Source organism: Sander lucioperca, chromosome 2 (genome assembly GCF_008315115.2).
Source record: "Sander lucioperca isolate FBNREF2018 chromosome 2, SLUC_FBN_1.2, whole genome shotgun sequence".
Taxonomy (NCBI): domain Eukaryota; kingdom Metazoa; phylum Chordata; class Actinopteri; order Perciformes; family Percidae; genus Sander; species Sander lucioperca.
The window spans coordinates 22,577,619-22,599,426 of NC_050174.1; the positions used below are offsets into that span (position 1 = coordinate 22,577,619).

At 41.6% G+C, this 21,808-nt stretch overlaps 1 protein-coding gene across 5 annotated transcripts in view; it reads left to right on the forward strand.

Annotated features, from left to right (window-relative positions):
• Nucleotides 1-10,769: 10,769 nt before the first annotated feature.
• pdxdc1 (pyridoxal-dependent decarboxylase domain containing 1) overlaps nucleotides 10,770-21,808 on the forward strand; it is a 55,262-nt gene continuing 44,223 nt past the window's right edge. For all 5 annotated transcript variants that reach the window (XR_004895786.1, XM_031292546.2, XM_031292544.2 and 2 more), the window contains exons 1-3: nucleotides 10,770-11,036; nucleotides 20,327-20,403; nucleotides 20,724-20,792. Coding sequence is in view for 4 of the 5 variants with exons in the window: in XM_031292546.2 (XP_031148406.1) it covers nucleotides 20,327-20,403; nucleotides 20,724-20,792 (146 nt within the window). In the remaining variant the exon portion in view is untranslated. The remainder of the gene's footprint in view (nucleotides 11,037-20,326; nucleotides 20,404-20,723; nucleotides 20,793-21,808) is intronic.

Consider the following 21,808-nt stretch of genomic DNA (forward strand, 5'->3'; position numbering starts at 1 on the left):
AAGTCAATTGTATTGGCTCTTTGGAGAAGGTGTCGTGGTGAGATCAAATTCTTCCTGAATATGGCCTCAGGTACATGCACAATACATTCCCCTTCCTTTCTACTTTCATTGCAGTACACTGTAGTTTTCTGCTCAATTTACCCTGGAGAAACACAGTGTTACCAAACCATGAAGGACATTCAATTCCATGGAAGGGCTTTGACACAGTGAGAGATCTACTCAGAGGACTTTTCTAGGAAAAAAACCTTTAACATGCTGTGTAATTGTGACCCGTGGTATGAGCTGTAAGTAAGTGGACTCCAGTTTCATGGCAGCGTAGTACGGTGGTATCTGCAAAGCCAGCACATGAGACTGAAAACTTGGAGCTAATTAAAGGTGCAGTAGGTAAGACTTATAAAACTAACTTTCTGTCATATTTGCTGAAACTGACCCTATGTTCAAGTAGAACTACATGAAGCAGGTAATGTAGGTACCACCTACAGCCTGTAGTGTGATTTGCAAAAATCCACAGCTCCCTGTTCAGATGCACCAATCAGGGCCAGGGGGGGTGTCTAACTGGGTGTCAATCACTGCTCAGGCACACGCATTCATTCTCCCTTGTGGGGGGAGGGGCTTAGGAGAACGTTTTGAGCTTTAGCGGAAAGGGGGGGAGGGACTGAGAAGTTGTCGATGTTCAAAATATTTGGCTAAGTCCTGGATCATCACAATCCTACCTACAGCACCTTTAAAAGAGAACTTCTTGTCCATGCTGGCTAACATGGCGTGGCCTGTGGAGATTTTTTGTAAATAAACAAAAGTTATGTTTATCTTCAATCTTTAAGCATCAAAGTTCATTCTTAAACCTTATAATTGTAGAATTTGTTATTTGGACAAAAAAAAAATCCAACTCAAACTCTACTTACTAGATTTTCTGGAGCTTTCAACCATATCACACAACTTGTACAACTGAGAAAACTGCGTCATGCAGTTGAAAAAACTGGTAATTGACTGTGGAACAAGTATTCCACAGTATTCCATATTGGAGCATGGCGGTCAGAAAAGAGGGAGGGTCACCTAAACAGAACCTCTTTACTGAAAAATAGAGGGTGGCTGGAATATTCACAATGTTGTTATTGTAGAGGCTTTAAGCCCCTGAGGTGCTGTTCCACGGGGAGAGTAATTGATGCACTTTTTACCTTTTTTGATCAATGAAAGTCCAAGTCATATTTGCAGTTAAAACCATTGGTTCCATTTTGGTGTGTGTGTGTGTGTGTGTGTGTGTGTGTGTGTGTGTGTGTGTGTGTGTGTGTGTGTGTGTGTGTGTGTGTGTGTTTGTGTGCACGCGTGTGCTTCGTCAAAAACTGTATGTACTTCCGAGTTGTACCTGAAGAACCAAAGATTGGTTCCTATTTATACCAAGGGCACTAATTGGCTCTTAAAGTTATGTTTGCTGTAAATTCATTCTTTTGGGATATTGGGAGGAGAGTATTGCAGTATTTTTCCAGTCAAGGAGAGGGTCCATTAGACCATTTGCCTCTTTTTGCCCTTTCTTTTGATAGAAATATAAGATTACCGATGTGTTTTTGTACAGTCCCTAAGTAGACCTTGAGTTGCGATTATTTTGTCCAAACTAATATTTCTAAGGTCAAGAATGAACTTTTTACGTTAAACTTGAGCTGAGTTGTAATTAATCATATCATATAATATCATTTGTTCTGCTTGAGATATTCAGCAGGGAATTTATAATGAATCATATCAGTATAACATCTGTGTGTTCTCTCCAGAGTCTAAAATCTCCGGATTGAAGCCTAAGTGAACACATACTGCTGCTGTTTTCTGCCATGGAACTTGAGGCCAGTGTGTGTTGTGTGTGCATTATGGTGCATCATCCCAAATATTCCAAACCATCTGATTTTCTGACTTGTAACGTATTTTATAAACTCAAATTGAAGTACTTTCTATACCCTGTTCCCTGCACTGGAGCTACAGTCTTCAGCCAACAACCTAAACCTCAGCTGCCAGTGTCAGGATATGGAATAATGGAATCAACAGCAAATTTAAGAAAACAGAGGGAAATGATAAAGTGTGTACCTCTGCATGATTGTTTTGACGCTGCAGCATGTTAAGGGAGTGCCGATACACTCCCGTACACTTTAAATGCCAGTATTTGCATAGTAGTTTACCTCCCTTGCGAGCGTACTTTGATGATGAATGCTTGTTGCCGCTGGGGCCTTGCATGCATGACATCCATTTGTAAAGCATGAGTGCACGTTTCCAAGCCTTTAAGGGTGTGACGACTGTGTTGCCTTTTCTTCTATGAGCTATTTTCAACCCAAAACACAGAGCTGTTGTAGTGTGACTTTGATAAAAAAAAAAAAAAAAAATACAAAACGAGCTTACTAGTTTTGATAAAACAGATACATGATGAATGTGTATGTGCACTTTACATGCCTCAGTGATGGAATGATTCTGTGAGACTAAAAAGAACAGGGCTCTAATTGTTCAGTTGTATGTGATGTGTCGACAGCATACAGCTGTTTCCATCTGTACACCTGCAACATCCTCATTACACTTTTATTAGCACATGGTCATCTTTAAAGCTGCACTAATTCATTTTTTACTGCAGTCATAACTCAGGCAGTTCTCAAGACCCAATCAACCAATCAATCAATCAATCAATTGTATTTGTTCCAGTGAAATGAACATAGATTGTTCAAACTTTTGCGGTTGTGCTCGTCACATGCATTCGCCTGCCCGCTGCAAGAGTTGAATTATGTTTAACTTTTTCCAACGCAACGACGCGCAGTGCAAATCAATGAAGACTGATTCTTGTTTGTTTGTTTTTAAGATCATTTTTGGGGCATTTTGGCCTTTAACTGATATGACAGTTGCAGACAGGAAAGTGGGGAGCTTAAGGTAGCCTAGAAATCTAGACGCTCCCTAGCGGCAGCAAATGTAATTTGCAGCCAGCGTCGTCTAGCAACTCTCCATTGGCTTGCGAGCTGGAAAAACCAAACTGTAGTCAGGCCAATCACATCGTGTATAGAGTCGGTGGGCGGGCTTAACATAATGACGACAGAGTTGTGATGGTTCCGTGTGAATTCCCTGCTACTTGAAAACAAAGTCGATGGCTGCTGCTGCTGGTGAACAGCGGTCTTTGGAATTGGCTTTGGCCGCGACTCTGGAAGACTTGGAGTTTAGCTTTTCTTTGAGGAAAGAACGAAGAATGGCACTGAAGTCATTCTTAAAAAAGGAAGATGTGTTCGGAGTTTTACCGACCGGATACGGCAAAAGTTTAATCTTCATTGCTCTGATTGGTTGTAGCGCTATCCTATTGCGTGCAGAGGGAATTTTGAAAGACAACCGTTTATCCCGCCCCTCAGATTGATGGTGTGTTCCCAGACCCAACATCTTGATGTGGGTCTGGCTTGTCAGGCTAGAGGTGGATATCGCCCACAATGCATTGCAGTTATGCATTTGGTGCAAGAAAATCCCTCCATGGTTAGGTGGCCATGGTCATGTACAAGCGCTAAAACTCCTGTTGCTGACACCAAAGAAGGAGAAGATGAAGAAATACATTTAGACTTTGTAGTTTCCTCATTGATAGCTTGATATTTTACTAATACATGTATTATAACTACTGTTAATTCATATTTACTTCATTTTTATTTACTAGATAGTTGTATGTGCGATTATCTGTAAACGCATGGAAGATCTTCTGTTTTTGCGAGACGCAGGCATTAAAAAGATTAATCGTGACACAGATCACAAACTTTCTAAATCTGAAACTCATGCAGCTGATTAGCGAGCACCGTTGAACGAGCAATTATATTTGCATTGCGCCTTTTATACAAGAAATACTGCACAATAAGGAAATTGCATGACATAAGCAGAAATAGAATGATCATAAAAACGGGGATAGAATGCGATAATTAATAGAAAATAAGATGGATAATAAAACGCACTTTGGGCATTAGCGCTAAGCCTACAACTGGCGGTCGCTCCGTATAGTTTGGGCTGAAAGTGAACAAGGGGTGTGTTCCATTTCACTCCCCCGCTCCTGCCCCGCCCACTTTCCCTCCGCTCTCCAAGTGGCCTCCGTGCGACGTATGCTAGGACGTCATACCAAGGGCTGTGAAGGAGGGGCATGTTGAGACACCAATGAAATGCAGGCTAGGTCTGTGACTTTATCAGAGCGTTTTCCCTGGAAATAGCTGCTGCTGCTGCGGCTGCTGGAGTAACGAAGTTTGTGTGTCCCAAAACTAAAACGAGCTAAAAGAGGCTAAAATCTCTGCAGCGATGGTGATCATTCTCTGTGGGTTTATCACTACAAGTCTCACCTTTTACATTACAATCCATCCATTGTGAATATGACAAATATTGATTGGTGCAGCTTTAAATACATGTTTAGATGTGCATGCAACATAGCTGACACGTTTGTCTCACATATCGAGGTGTTTACGATGGATACGTATTTGCTTCATTTAATTGGCTCATAATATAGAAATGAATTATCTACAGCCTGTACATGAAAAGAATTTCCATTAGTTGCATTTCTTAGTCATGGCTGACAACATTATTTGTAATAATTGTTATACTCATGCAGTTCACACTAGTGATCTTAAATCTATACTCTGCTGCAGCACTAATCCACTAATGAAAAGTAAAGAGACAAACATAATGATGTATTGATTTAATTCAAACATGTAATAAAATGCAGAGGAGCTGCTAGTTATGTGCCAGAGTAATAAGATAAACAGGAAATGATCCAACTTAATGGTAACTACATGATGTTTGCAGTGCAGTGGGTTTTAAAATGAATAATTTCAATGCAATTATTTACGTATTGAATTTGTGAAAATAAGAACAACAAAAGAGCCCTACACACATCAGACTCCAAAAGCACTTTTCGCAGTAAGGGTTTAAGAGGAACTGTATTGATCAGAAATCATGTACAGTTAAGTGATGTGTGCATCGCTCCTGTTCCACTCCTGCAATCATATGAGTGGAAGAACAGGATGATACTATACAGTACCACATCCAACGTGACTTTGATACTGAACAACAATTTGATGACTGAAAGATTTATGACTGAGGTGAACTGTATCTGTCCAGAAGGATTTAAAGGAAATGAAAATAAAGATATGTTTTAAGTGTATGTTTTTTTCATTTCGCACTTTCACTACTTTTAATATAAGTGGCACTGGGATTGCATTAAACTGTTATCTGAAGTAGAGCTGAAGACTTTGCCCGAGCCCGACGGGACCCGACGGGTTCGGTCGAGTTTGTCTTAAAGGAACACGCCAACTTATTGGGACTTTAGCTTATTCACTGTATCCCCCAGAGTTAGATAAGTCCATACATACCCTTCTCATCTCCATGCGTGTCGTAACTCTGTCCGACAGCTCCACCGCTAGCTTAGCCTAGCACAGATCCTGAAGGTAACCGGCTCCAACTAGCCTACTGCTCCCAATAAGTGACAAAATAACGCCAACATGTTCCTATTTACATGTTGTGATTTGTATAGTCACGGTGTGTACAAATAACAAGGTCACATGAGACACAGCCATCTTCTAACCGTATACAAACTGGGAACTATATTCTCAGAAAGACGAAGCACTGCTACTTCTGCTATTTGGGCGGAGTGATATGCTTGCAGCACCTGATAACGAGGACATTAAGGGTAACGATTGCGCAAGAGCTTAACGGCTGTATTTCCAGACTTTGACATTTGATGATATATGCACATGCATGTTTTAAAGACAGATAGTTATTTACACTGTGTTCTGCCATTATCTAATGCTAGGGTATTTGATGCTATCCTGTATTCCATGCAGTTGGGCCATCCCATCCTCCTGCGCTCCTTAGCGGACAACGTGAGGGCGAGACAGCGCTGATTAAACATTAACAATACATTTTTATTTAAGATTTGAGTTGGAGGTGTTTATGGAACAATTATCACTCTGTACAAGCGCAAATAACTCTGCTGGATTTAATCTTCATGGTAAGGTGGATGATATGGAGTGAAAAAATGTGCGTGAGGCATCAATACTTGAAAATATTACGAGTAATCGTTATTCCCATTTACTTTCTGACTGTCTGACTTCAGTTCACCACCTCACCATCTGCGTCGCCAATTCCAAAAAAAAGATGGATGAAAGCAACAAAAAACGCCCAAAAAAGCAACAAAAACGCTGAAAGAAAAATGGCAATAACATTGAAGAAAGCGCCAAAAACGTTGGAAAAAGTGACAAAAACTAGGTGGGCCAAAAAAAAATGTGTGAACCTAAATTGATATGCGGGCCGGATTCAAATCGGCGAGGGTTTGACACATTTGCTGTAAACAATCATGATCCCCAGAGGATTAAGTCTAATGTGTTTGGTGACTCCCTGACTTTTGCTTTAGCGCCACTCAAGAAACACTCAATGAGCTGTCCTCGAGTGCTCTCACTCTCAGCCAAAATTTCAACTTTACTTCAGAATGCGACAGACAGATTGCCATGACATTTACACATTCCTTCTGCCAAAAGTAATGACCTTCCAGTCCAGGGCCCCCTTCACAGCCTGGCAATAAGGTAGATCATTAGGTAGGACTCATGCTGAAGTATTTCCATTTTCTGTTACTTTATACTTGTACTGCACTACATTTTAGAGATACATATTTTATATATTTTACTCCACTAAATTGTTTTTTTGACAGCTTAAAGGGACAGTTCACCCCAAAATCAAAAATCTATATTTTTCCTTATATGTGTAATGCTATTCATCAGCCTAGATCGTTTTGGTGTGAGTTGTCCAGTGTTGGAGATATTAAACGTAACGCAACGATGTCTGCCTTCTCTCCAATATAATGGAACTAGATGGCACTCGGCTTGTACTGCTCAAACCACCACAAAAATAAATTTGAAAAACTCAACAGTATTGTATATTTCCAGAAATCATGGTCAGTCTGGTTCCAGAAAAAGAATCCATGGAGCCGTACATCCCAGACTCTTTAGCTGCAGGTCTCCTCCGTCCTAAACCTTTTCTGAGGGAGGGATTTTTTTCTCCCCTGAGAAGACGGACAAATCTTTGCGCCCTTGCGTAGATTACAGGTTTGTGTTGGTCTACCTGGATGACGTCTTGATTCTTTTCTAGAGACATTGATGAACATGTGCAACATGTGAGACTTGTTTTGACTGCTAGAGAACAGTATGGGTAACCCCTGCCTGGCCTTGATAAGTCGGACGCAGGACTATGGCTGCCCACTGCTCCTAATTAGTTACAATGTGTTAAAGGTGCAGTGGGTAAGACTTATAAAACTAACTTTCTGTCTGTCTAACTTTCGTAGAACTGCATGAAGCAGGTAATTTAAAAAAAAGATCTGGCTCCTCTGGCACCACCTACAGCATGTAGCGCGACAAAGCGGAAACGGGAGACCTGAACGAGTTTGCCGACAACCGGATGCCAGGACTCTCACAGTGACTGCAAGTCTCTCTGGTAAACTTACTGGGTTAAGATGAATTCTTTTATGGTGAATGAAAGGCTTGATCCGACAAAGTAGGTCATCGGATCAAATCGAAGCATTGACGGCAATACTGCAGCCACTTCTGCCGTTGTTGACTTTTTTCTTCTTCTTCTAGTCCGTAGAAAGAGCAACGTCTGTAGCCTTTGCTCATTAGCGCCACCGCTGTTCAGGAGAAGACTGCAACTAGTGTCGCGAGCACCAGCGCAGATATAAATAGTCACGGCGATCCCATGACGTCACATTTGTACGCACCAGCTGGGCTGCGTCCAGTATAATTCTCGCTTTACTGCGTGTCAATCACTGCTCATGCACACGCATTCATTCTCCCTTGTGGGGGGAGGGGCTTAGGAGAATGTTTTGGGCTTTAGCAGAAAGGGGGGGAGGGACTGAGAAGTTCTCGATGTTCAAATTTTTTGGCTAAGTCCTGGATCTTTACAATCCTACCTACAGCACCTTTAAATGCAGAGGATACATTCCTTGTTTGTGTAAATGTTCTTGTGTAAATGGCATATCATACCCCAGGGAAGTTTTGAGCATCAACAACTTCATTTCCTGTATTCGGATACACTTTAATGCACCAATTTACGGTGGAAATACCTTTAGTTAGCCTACGTGAAGAAGAAAAACACAGATGACAATTCAAAATATATCAAAAATATAATGGAAAGTATGTTGTTGCAGGTCATCGAGCATTTTTAAGAGGGTATATGGGAATCCTGGAGCTTTCTTAGTGGGTATACTGCGTATACCTGCATATCACGTAGACTACACCACTGAATAGCATGTCAGTTCCTTTTAGGGAAATGATAGGGAACTACGAGGCCCATGAAATAAAGTCTCACCAGCCACATGAATCCAGATATCAAACAGCACTATCTACCAGCTCTCAAAGCTCGCATGTTGTAACCTGCTGCTGGAAGTGCCAGAGCATTCCACTTGTTGAAAGTTAAAATGGATATATTACTACCCATGGGAGCAACAAGTTGGGACTACTCCATCCCAATGCTAATGAGGAGAAGGTATTCACAGCTGTTATGCAGCCACTTCTTTTATTTCACGCTTTACAAAACACTGCAGAGAACCTTCTGTCTGATCAACAAGTGAACTGTATCCAACTGTGCACTCTTTGTTTCTGGCATATGATTGTGACACATATGCAGCACTATTTTTTGTACAGTCTTGGATGTTACAGACTTAAGTCACACACACCTGAAGTAGGCCCCTCGTCCTCACCTTTAGTCTGAATATCATATAACATTTTTGAAGGATCACTTGTAAAGCTGTCCTAAGACATAAAAGGATGTTGTTGCGAGATTACACATTACTGTAACCTCACAAAAGGTTTGATCATCTCACAACCTATTTTTTTATTTCTGATACAGCAGCTGTGTCTGTGGATCACTGACTGGCGTGTTTGTTCAGAGTCACCTGCTGGGCTGGGCCTTTCTTTGGAATTTGGATGTGTCTGCTCTGGTGAACTCAATCATATCGCTCATCTGAAAAGAACAAGTCATCCATAACTACGCCAGTAGACTGCAGAGAGATAAATGAAGTCATGCTGCCTCCATGTGCTCTGTGTGGCTCCTGCATCTGGAATCACAAATTTGGAGGTTTTCAACTTCACTGGCAGTACAGTCAAGTGCTTTTGTTGCTATTTAATATGTTTGGCGCCAGATTATTGTTACTTTTTACAAAAATTAAAACATGTCTGAAAATATACATTAACATGAATCCAACATATTATTAACAAGATAAATTGGTATATTCATGAAATGAATGATGATGATATGCTTCCTATAGGTAAGGTAGCCACTAGCCATCCACAGATAGAGTTCACCTTAAGGATCCACTGAGCCTTCCAGGTATGTTTAACATTCAAACATGATGTATAATTAATGTATGAATATCCATCCATCCCAGTTTAACATTCAATTCCATCAAAGGACAGAGGTGGAGGAAGTATTCAGATCCATCACTGCAATATTAAAATACCTTACAAGGTAATATCCTGCATTGAAAATGCCACTTAAGTAAAAGTACATAATGTTAGTAAAATACACTAGTATTAAGAGTAAAGTTATGTAGAAAATTGGGCTCTGTGATTATTTACTGGATTATTATTGTTGCAGATGCAATAATGTGTAAATTACAGTATAGTATGGTTGAGGTGGAGCTAATTTTAACTATTTGACATACTGTAGGGCAGTGCATCATGTTTTATAAGTTGGCCACATGTTTTGAATGGAAAATCAAGGGGTGCCAGTGGGCCGTCTGAAGGGAACTGTGCATTATAGAGTGTTTCAAAGATGTCTGTTTACTGTATGTGTATGTATGTACATTTGTCCCTGTACAGACTGTGAAAACTAATTTCCCCAGTGGACAATAAAGACCATCTATCTATCTATCTATATATACAAAGCAAGTAACTTAAACATGTCGAATAAACATAGTGGCATAAAAAGTCAAATATTTCACTCTGGATTTTAGTGGAGAAGTAGACAATATCAAGCCTACCACCATAAATTCTGTATAGTTTGAATATACGGTAATATATATTAATTTGTTTGTCATCAGCGTAGATACATTAATACTTGTTATATTTAAAATCAAACAGGTGTGAATTTAAACAGTAAATGAATATTGTAATAAAAACTACAGCCTAATCTCCGAGGAAGTTGTCTGTATTTGATGAAACCCAACTAACCAACCAACCAACTAACTAACCAACTAACTAACGTTACTCTCAAAAACTCAATCAAACAGGGAACATCAGACACTTTGACCATATGTTCGGATTCACATTTAGTACAAGCATTTTGTGAGAGAAAAAAAGGGGTGAATCTCCCACAAATTACAACAGAAAATCTGACAAATGTTTAGTACTCATAAAAGTCTCCTCTATAACTTATGAATAGTCCTAAGAGAGACTAAGAGAGTGGTGGAAAGTATTGAGAAATACAAAAAATTGGTGATGCCAATTTCCCATTGCAGCCCATGTTAAGGGGAGCCACTGCAGGTGAATAGGGGAAATATTTTTACTAACAGATATCTCCATGAAACTTCCACAGATTTTTTTTAATTTTTCAATACTTTCCACCACTTGGATTTCTTAGGACGTTTTTATAAGTTATAGAGGAGACTTTTATGAGACTATATCAGTTAGAGAGTTTCTGTTGCAAATTGTGGGGTCATGTTGCATAATGCCTGTACTAATATTACAGTAGCTGTAGCACGTTTGAGCTATACATTAATAATTAAAAGAGAACTCCGCCGTCGTCATCAGCTAGCACCTGATTGGCCAGTTCTGTGACAGAGCGTGACGTTGGCGCTGCCAGCGTGGAACGCACGTCTCGCGCCCATCCCGGAAGTAAACTGTCCGGTTCAGTCTGCGGAGTAAAGAAACAGAAGTCAGAGCAGTAAATACGACTCAAATTCAACATTTTCAGAACGCTTTCCCGAAGACTTCTGGAAGGGACGCCGACACGGTTCATTACCACAGATTCAGCAGACCCGGCCAGGCTGGCTGCCCGCTGTGGGCGCTGCATTCAAGGTAAGCTCGGTGAAGCTGTGTCTGTATCTAGCTAGCCCTGCCTGTGTCCGCTACACACTGCTGTTCTCTGGGGCTGTGTGAGGCTGTGTGAATGTGTGTGAGGCTGTGCAAAGCTGTGTCTGTATCTAGCTAGCCCTGTGTCCCCCGCCTGTGTGTCCGCTACACACTGCTGTCCCCCGGGACTGTGTGAAGCTGTGTCTGTATTTAGCTAGCCCTGTGTGTCCGCCACACTGCTGTTCCCTGGGGCTGTGCGACCTGTTGGCTGGGAGGAAGCTCCATGAAACGTGTATTTCCAGTGTCACAACGCGGCTGCTGCCGCTTTATCACCAATGTGTCCGCTGATAGCCCGCTGCAGGCAGCCTGATGCTCGCTAACCCAGTCACACAAGGATCCTCCTCTGACCCTCCTGTCAGGCCAGGCCACGTACACCAAGTAACGTTAGATATTAGGGGGTGTGCATCTCTCCTTATAAGACGATCCGGGGCTGCACGATATGAGAGAAATATCTAATTGCGATTATTTTGACTGATATTGCGATTGCAGTACGATTCACGATATATTGGAGGGAATGCTCATTTTTTGTATCATTACTCTCATTTTCATTGAAAAATATTAAAAGAATTAAAGTGATTATAGTGTGATTTTTGCGAGGATCTGTACCAAACATAGATTTCTGTAGGATAAGATTTGTAGGCCAGGACGTCTCTGCAGCACCACAATACTTAAAGTGCTCATATAATGCTTTTTTCCCTTTCCTTTATTGTGTTGTATATCTTTTTTGTGCATGTTATCGGTTTACAAAGTGAAAAAGTCCACCCCAAAGGTACTTACCATCTCCAACAGATAACACTGTTCACAAACTGCTCCAAACAGCTTCAGTACTTCAGAGACAAACGTGCGTGATCACGGAAGGCTTGTATCATGTGGACGCGCCAACAGTGTTGTTGTCATTACTTAGAATTACTCATGGGAGAGACAGCGACTACGCACTATAGCTTTAAAGAAAATATCAACAGAGAGCTGGTGGAATAACATTTAAGAAATAGTTGGTACTGTAATAAAATGAGACATTTGAATTTAAGTTGTACCGTGCCTTATTAAAACAAACTGTGTGTTGTTAGTCTGTGTGCAGCAGTTGTCCAAAGTAAACACACTGTGAATGTGCAAATGAAGTGCCCACACCCAGCTGAATGCTCTGCTGTATTCTTCCCTGCCATGCCTGAAACTGTGACCTATCACGTATATAGACTTGTTTAGCTTTTATTTTGGCGCTAACGGAAGAGTTGAGGTTTGCAATCATGAAATAATGTTAGTTATTACCAACCAAAATATGCACAAGGCTAATCTACTTTCTAAAAAGCCAAATTAGATTGAAAAAAAGTGTGACTTAGTGAGTCCAAGGCCCTGTTCTGACCTGGTATTTGAATCCGTCCTGAGTGATCACAAGTGGGCAGCTCTGAGTATGTGTGTGTTTACACCTGGCAGTTAGAGCTGCGTTGAAATAAGCTCCCTCCAATTAAAACTCCATCTTTGTTTGAGCAATCTGGTACCAATCTAATACCAATAATAAAATCCCCAAATTGATCTTTTAATACCTGTCTACCATGTCTTTTCACCATGGATGTGTAAGGGTAAACTTTACACTCTACTCACTGACTGTAGTCTCCAGTTGGAATATATCGTGTTGACGACTGCTGTTGTTTGTCAATGACTGTCATGTTAGTCCTGGTCAGTAAAAAGTCCTTTTTAAAGTGCTCATATTTTGCTCATTTTCAGGTTCATAATTGTATTTAGAGGTTGTACCAGAATAGGTTTATGTGGTTTAATTTTCAAAAAACACCATATTTTTGTTGTACTGCACATTGCTGCAGCTCCTCTTTTCACCCTGTGTGTTGAGCTCTCTGTTTTAGCTACAGAGTGAGGCACTTCTGTTCCATCTTTGTTGGGAGTCGCACATGTGCAGTAGCTAGGTAAGGACTACTAGCCAGTCAGAAGCAGAGTATGAGGGCGTGCCTCGCTAGCAGCAAGGCGAACATTATAACGTGTGTTACAAAGTGACCACGTTTGTCTCTGAAGTAAAGGCTGGACTACAATAGGCCTATGTCACGCAACAATTGAAGACCGGAAGAACGTCTCTGAGTGGGGATACGGCTCTTCCGGTTTAGCTTTTTACAATGGCGGACCCCGATAGATACTGCTGGACCAAGTCTCTCCGCAACCTGCCTGAAGTCATCCTACGACGATGTGGTTCGGATTGTAAATGAACACTCTCAAAGTAAAAAAAACATGGTAGAAGCTCGCACTAGCCGTTCGCGGTTTCGTGGGTACGGCAAACGTTTCTCTGGTAACAGCAAGTTGGACCAATCAGAGACGTTGCTGTTACGCTTAGGATTGTGGGTAGTGTAGTTTTTCTCCATAAGATCGCGGATAAAACATGTTTTTCATAAAACAAGGTTGATTTCATACAGACTTCTAGCTTCTCCAGGAGCAGAAACTTTCTTTTCGCAACCACGTAGCTCGGGGTCAGTCTACCTCGGCTGGTTTAGACATTATGACTGATAATCTAAACCTAATGTTGACCTGAAGTTCTGATTCCCTACTCTGCGTTCCGGAAGAACTGTTTGGAGCAGTTTGTGAACAGTGTTATCTGTTGGAGATGGTAAGTCCCTTTGGGGTGGACTTTGGGTTTTTTCACTTTGTAAACCTATAACGTGCACAAAAAAGATATATAACACAATAAAGGAAATGGGAAAAAGCCAAAAAGCATAATATGAGCACTTTAAACAAACTTTTTGGGGGTCAGTTCTTAATGTAAACATGAACCTGGTGCATTATAAAAAATATCTGAGGGTTGCTTTTTGCTTGTACAATTTACAGCAGACGTTCTCTGAGAATCTCTTTCATATCCGGGACTAACTGGCATTGTAACTGAAATGTTCCTAACCTGATGGACATCGTATCGGAAATGTAAACTAATCGGGACATTGACAATTGGAACCGAATCCATTCTGGAAATCATTGGCGAGTGGAACCTACCAAGTGAGAAATCCTCGCTTCCATATGAGTATATATAAGTATATATACATAATAACTTATGACGTACTGCACTGCTGTATCTGTCTGTGAAGGTGCGGCCTTTATCCAGTGAGACATTTCTTACAAAAGTTTAAAAAGTGCCGTATATGTAGTAGGAGAATTGCCCCATCTGTGAATTCAATCCTGAAACTTGCTCCCATCTGTTTTGGTCTTGTAAGTGTACACTACATACTTACATTTTATTTCTCGCCAAATTCCATTCACAAATGTAAATTTACAAACAAAAAAAACCCCACTCAGTTCTTTGTTTTTATGAAGGGAATGGAACTATAGTACATGTTGTCGATTTCTTTCTCACAAAACCAAAAAAGCTATCAAAACTGTTGAGTCTTTTAATCAGACCTACATTAGGCCAATGGGTGCGAAAAAGGGAGAACTTGTTGGGACGCTTGTTCTGGGCTGCCAATAAACCAATGTCCAACTCCAATACATTAACCCTTGTGTTGTCCTCAGGTCAAATTTGACCCGTTTTCAAAGTTTTTTTATATCAGAAATATGGTTTCTTTGAACCAAAATGCCCAAAAATAACATGGATGCATGCATGTATGTTGTATGGAACCCATTGCAGGTAAAAAAATGGGTAGGTAATGATTGCTTTCATTGATTTTTTTTTTTTTTTTTCAATTTTTATAACATTTGAAAAACACGTTTAAACGGTTTTAAAACACCGTCTCCTGACTAAACTTTGACATAAACCAGTCTGTGATCCACTCAGCATCCTTTTGATCTTAACTTTTAGTCCAAATAATTAGGTATAATGTCATATAAATTAGGTTTATTGACTAGGGCTGCACGATATGAGGAAAAGCTGCGATGTGCGATAACATTGTTTAATATTGCGCCGACGATATGACTTAAAATTTCAAAATTTGAATTAAATATTCAAATGTGAATGTTAGCTATACTGTTCCCATGTCTTAGTGCTTTAATAGGTTCTTTGCGAACCTAAACATTGAATAACCTATTCCCACTGAATAAAGAAATCAAATAGATAATTTTTGACATGCTTTTATTGAACAAATTACACATAAATGAGGCATTATAACTATAAGAAATTAACGTTCGACGAAAATCTTTTAAACTGACCTTTGTTGATCTGAAATGAAGACAGATTCAGCAACTGCACGGCCTATTTCTCTCTTAAAATGTTTTCAGAAACACGTTTCGGTGAACTATTTTAGTACAATATGAGAATATGAGATCGTATTCTGAACGAGACGCCATGACAGTCTGGCTGTGAATTTCCCATAGACTGTATATAAGAATGGACCAACAGATCCCGTTGCTCTGGACGGAGACCAGTGAAGGCCTTTAGAAGCACTTTTCCGGTGAGCGCTGAGCGTTACTGCGCAGCCTCCAACTGAGAGAGACGACGTAAATGTGACGTGAGCAACGTGTCTGAAAGTTGGAAGTCTTCTGGTAGCTGTGCCAAGAGAAATCTCAGTCATTCCCAATCTTGCAGAGACTGAGAGTGTAGGTATATGTAAGGAGATAACATAGGCACAGGCTAATTATTGCTAACTAAAATGCTAGTTAACATTAGTAATTACACTTAAACAGCTAATGTGAGTCCAAACTGCCTGCACGCTTCTCCTGTACTATACGGTAATTCCTCTACTATGCGACAGTAAGTCGTGTGGTTATGACACAATCGTTAGCCTATTTTTACAAAAACGTCTGCTACGGAGCCATAACGTGAGGTACAAGGTAATGGAGCCTTTTATACATTGTCGTGTTTCTTTAGAAATAAACAATGGACAAATAGAGTCTTTAAACGTTTCAGATGTAAAGTTATTCGCTGTCAAAGTGGCGCCAAAATGAATGGCAGTCAATGGAATGCTAACGGGGGGTGATCGCTTTGTAGCATTAAAATGGCGCCATAGGAGGTTCGCGGTCTGCGGAGAAGCTTACCCCCTTGGAATTTCCGGAGAAAAAAGAACCACGTGACGCGTTCGTCCAATCAGCTGCCGGTTTTCATTTTCTGTGAAATAATCAGACTGTTAATGGAAACAATACAGAGCGGCGCCGCCTGCTGCTATGGAGACGTATTACGCTTCGCGTCGTCTCAGTGTGTAAACTGTTTTCCCTTATTCATCGTGTCAGGCTGTCTGTTGCGATGTGTTCATCGCGCTAGTTCATATCGCGATGGCGATGAAAATTCGATGTATCGTTCAGCCCTATTATTGACCATGAATTTAAAACAAAACGTTGAAAAAAGTGACAAAAACGTTTTTAAAAAGCATTAAAAAAAAAAAGAGCCAAAAATTCAATTTCACTTTTGACCTGCATGGATAACAAGTTCATGGTCGAAGGGATGACAGCACAAGGGTTTAAATATCTATTCAATGACGGTGCATGCTCACCGTAGCACGGGTATAGTTCAGTTAAGTCCATTTCATTTCAGGTAAGTTTCAGTCTGCTCTACAGTTAAACACTAATCAAACAATACCACCGACACGCCACTCTGACACTGTAAAAAAACTGTTTGCTTTACCACACACAGCGGTACCTGTGGCTGTTGATTAGCCTACCTGTAAGCATTTCCTGTGGCAATGCTCCATCCAGTGGTCAAACACAAAACTGTGTAAGCATTTGTGTCACCGGCATGCTATATAAACCAAACAAAAAACTAAGTTACATTGTGCCTCCAAAATAACAACTTCATCTGTATGTGCGTGACTCTGATGTTATCTTTTGACGTGTATTTTGACTGTTATAAAGATAAGAAAGGGGAAAAAAAGGAGGTGCGGCATTTATGTCATGCCACTTGATAAAAGACTTCCGCATAGGATGATCCGCCAGTGTTTCCTCTCTCCTCCAGAAGCCTCCTCTCCCCTTGAGGAGCATTTTTGGGTTTACCTCTCCTTTTTGTCTCTCAACCACCAGCAGATAGATTCTGATCTCTCTCCCAGCCTCCAAGAGTGGACACGTTACCTTCCCAACAGGGAAGGTTATTAAGGTCCTCACTCTCTCGACTTGAACTGTATGGGGACAGTCGGGAAGACTTGGACGTGATCCCCCTTGCAAGCCTACATTGGGTTGCTCGCTTTGGCAGTGTCCAAGTCAAAAGGAGAAAGCAACAGCAAGCCATGTTTTCTCCTCAGTCATATGCTTTGTGACAAACCTTCTGCGAGACAGGATGTATGGAAGAGAATTGGAGCAATTAGCCTTTCTTTACAATTCCAGGTCCCCACGTGACTGGATGAATGTCTGTTTGCATGTTCAGATTAGATTAGATTAGATTCCACTTTATTGTCATTGTGCAGAGTCCAGCGGGTTCGACTCCAACCTGCGGCCCTTTGCTGCAAGTCATTCCCCCCTCTCTCTCCCCTTTCAAGTATAAGCTGTCCTATCCAAATAAAGATCTAAAATGCCCAAAACATAATCTTATAAATATAGGCAGCATGTGATGCACAGTCCACTTATGCCTGGAATATGCAGCTGTACACTGGGAAACACCCTGGGGAATCACCTGAAAAGACTCTACTTTGCAGTTTTCTCAGACATGGGCAACAGAGTTATCGCTCCTTGAAGTGATATAGATATAGTTTGCAAAATGTTGCTGGATCTCCTGTCCTGACTTTCCACTTCCCCCGCATGAGAGTAATCTGCTGGGGAATCTTTTTGTTGATGTGTGTCATCTCTTCTGTATATGGCGATATGAGGCGAAAAAACAAGTGGGCGTGCTCCAACAAACTTTGGTGATGAATTTGGTGGCTAAAGTACGCTACAGGTAGTCTCACCAATATGATTCCACGTACTCAGCAACACAGTCTCTGTTTACAGATGAATAGAGTGCAGAACTAACTGAGACATCACTTTATTTTTGGTGGAATTTGGTTTTGATTGACAAGAATGGAAACCCGACAGAACAGCCTCCAGGTGCCAAGGCTGAGGAAGGATGCGCTGCCGTGAGGTGTGCGTATATGGGAGGACATTGAAGCCTGTCTCTACTTAGACAGTTTACTCCCCCAGCACCACAGGAGCAGCTGACGGACAGCCCCACTGCTCAGGCGGCAGTATGCCAGTGGCAAGTCCCTTGCCAGGTATCGGCCAGACTTCTCTATTAATGGCTCTTGCACTGTTCGAGGCCTGTCAGAGCAGAGTGAAGAGTGTGAATTGGAGAGGGACGAATGCAAAATCTGAGTTGCCATGAAACGTAAAGGAGAAGGTCCATTCCTATGTGATTCAAAGAGAGCACCACAGGAGCAGCTGACGGACAGTTCTTTGTTCCAAATATGTGGAGCATAAAAACTCAATGCTGCTTCTTCATGTTTAGTTCTGACTCTGAGGACAGAAAACAGAGCTGACCCAGACCACCTGAAAGGTCTGTATGGTTCAGAATGTAACAGAATACCGTTCAGTGATTTATAAACCAACAGAAGTATTTTGAATACTCTTCATTTGCATAAAGTTGAGGTCCAGGCTACTTTATGCAAATCAGGGGCGTCCAGTGCGACTCGCCGCAACTCGAAAGTCCTGAAAATCTAAACTGACTATTGTCGATCTAAAATGAAGAATGAATTAACTGTTTTTGGTAAAATAAGCGAAAGATACCAAAAGAGCTGCCATGGTGCTAAAAAAAGCGCTCGTCCAATCAGGTGCAGCTATCGGGTTGTAGGAGGGTGGAGCCTCTTTCCTTTGCTTGTCAGTGGTCATTGAAAAGAAATTAAGAACGGCTAGTAGCGAGTCCGTCAAGCGTCCGATGTTGGGACACGTACCGTCTCTCGCCTGCATACTGGCGCCGTCTCACTCCCTCTTCCTCTCCTTGCAGCTCTCTTACTCATGAAACTGAACATCCAGTAACTACTGATTTCCTTCTGTGATGTGTTTTCCTGTTACTAGCGGAGACACTGGGTCTTCAGTGTAGAGGATTGTGATCTTTATTGCAACTTCAGTAATATCTGCTGCCTCGAAACCGCTCTACTGGTTTACCGGAGCCGATTTGAGTCTGTGGCACAGCAGCCTTCAGTGGTGTTGATTGGCTATTACTCGTGAATTCGTCAATCAGATGGTGCTGTGGGAAGGACGTTGAGTAAAGGCTGTTTTATGCTTCTGTGTCAAATCAACGGCGTACCGCCGCAGACCCCTCTGCGTCGACGCGAACCCCCCCTCCGAGCCCTCTGCCGTAGCTCGACGCGCACCTCAAAAAATTTGTAACTTTGCGTCGAGGCGATCCAGACCGCATGGACTGATTGGTCATCTCGTCCTGTGTGTTGATAGTCGGTGTTTCAAGCAGCCTACTGTGGGGAGTAGCAACATGCTAACATGACATAAGCTGACATAAGCTTTGCAAATAAACTCAGACATATTTTGGTTAAGACGACGGGGTTATCCATTTGTAAAGTGTCTATATGTCGGTAATGTTTTGAAATTAGCACTTTGCCAGCAAGCAGAACTTTGTGGGCAGTTGTGCTAAAGTTTGCTTGCTAACATAACATAAACTGTCTCTCTCTCTTTCGTCGTAAATGGCAGAGTTTTGCGATTGACCCTCCTGAAACCACACGCCCCCTAGTGTTCTGGCGGTGAAACGCGTTCAACCCCCGACGCAGAACTCTGAAAGGGTCGCGACGGCGTAGCTACGGCGTAGCTACGGTGTGGAGTTGACGCAGAAGCTTAAAACAGCCTTAAGTTAGGTGACTGCAGACAGTGGAAAAGGAATACTTTTTAGCGGACATTATGACCGGAGAGATTTAAATATGTCCAATGACATGTTCAACAGATTTACCAGATAACGGAAACAATGCTACGAGGGTTTCTGGACAATATTTGTGATTGTTTTGTGGTGAGAATTTGACGGTAGATAGAAAATGGGCAATTAATTTGTGATTAATCTCAATTACTCATGGACAAACATGCAATTAAATAGTTCAATTGACAGCCCTAGTTTTTACATGTGAATGTATGCTGTGAATACAGTATCACTGTATCAACATATGTATTCAATTTAATTGAATTCATAGTGTCATCAAATCATAACAGAAGTTATCTCAGACACTTCACCGACAATGTAGGTCTGGACCACACTCTAGATTTGAATTGTGTGCATGCACACTGTAAATTCTGTATTACACACATGTAAATTGTCCTAATATTGTACTAATATCTTCTTGTTAACTTGCTCCCAACACACACACACACACACACACACACACACACACACACACACACACACACACACACACACACTTTAGATGATGGTGGACCGTACGTTGGCTCAAGTGGGCAGGAATCTGAGTGACGCCATGAGAATCCTGGGAGACGGACAGAGGTGAGATAAGACACCATTGTACTTATTCCTCTAATTTAGAAAAGGTGTATAAAATCTGACAGCTGCGAACATGACCACAAGGTACATTAAGGACTTCCTGATGATCCTGTGTGATGTTAGTAAAGGTGGGGGGGGGGGTGTGGGGACTCTCTGCCTCGTTTAGTTGAATGTCTCTCCTTTCTCCAAACACTAACACTCTTTAAGATCATGGGTTTATTAGGTTGGATTTCTAACCAATGAGCGCATGAATGTGACGTTATATGATGAACAATTAGAGCATCTTGAGATCTCTTGTGTTTTTGTGCTGTGTGTCTGTTCAGAGAGCCGGAGGCAGGAGCAGAGAGGTGGCGCCTGAGCAGAGCCAGCATCCCCGGACCCCTGCAGGGAGAGTAAGACGCATCATAATTACGGCAGTCAAATTGGTTATTCCATTAGTCTAGAGTCACATAATGGTAGACATTTCCCTGCCAATCTTATGTGTTACATTTGGGGCCCTATCTTGCACCCGGCGCAGCGCAAAGCCCGACGCAAGTGTCTTTGCTAGTTTAAGGCCGACGCAGTTGTCAGTTTCCCGTCCAGCGCCCACGTCGTTTAAATAGCAAATCCACCGGCGCCCATCTTTGCGCCCATGGGTGTGCTGGTCTTACAGGGAGGTGTGTTGAGCTTATACGCACAACACAAAAAAGGGAGTGACAATCACACACGTTCTGTTCTAAACATGACTTTGCATTTCTCACAGGCAACATAAAGATAAAGATACTGCTAAATCTCAAGAGACGTCATGGAGCTACTTCATCTAATCCCCTGTGCCCTACTTTCACCCTGAGGTCACATGCCCCGTACATCTCAGCTGGCAAGGGAGGAACGGATAGGCAGAGAAAGATAGTTTACTGTGACCTTGTACCTTTATCGGTTTAAACAAAGCCCATACGCATTCGTCTCCAAGTTAGTTAAGCAGAATCAGAATCAACATGTGGGAATGAGATAAACTCTCTTTCAGTATTGTGAGAAAATGCAAAGCACAAATGCAAACATAAGAATATAAGGAATCATGCTTATTAAATGTACTTTTTGCCATTACACCACTTACTAGCTTTTCCTAAACTTTCAACTGCACCTCATTTTCTCACAATTTGAATGCACCATTATTGAGAGGATGTTTCACAGACTCTTCTGAACACACTGCTGTGAAATATTAGTTCGCAGTGTCAAAAATGTGAGCAATAGAGCAATTTTAAAACTTTTAAGCTTCTGTTTTCCTCACGGCATTTTTTGGGGCAGTTTACATTGGCGTCAATGGAGAATCGGATGGCTCTCCTGGTAATTTGAAGCTCATTTAGCAGTATGTGTAAGTCTGGACAGCAGGGTGTCCCCTACCATTATAATGCTTATAGTACCCGAGCCG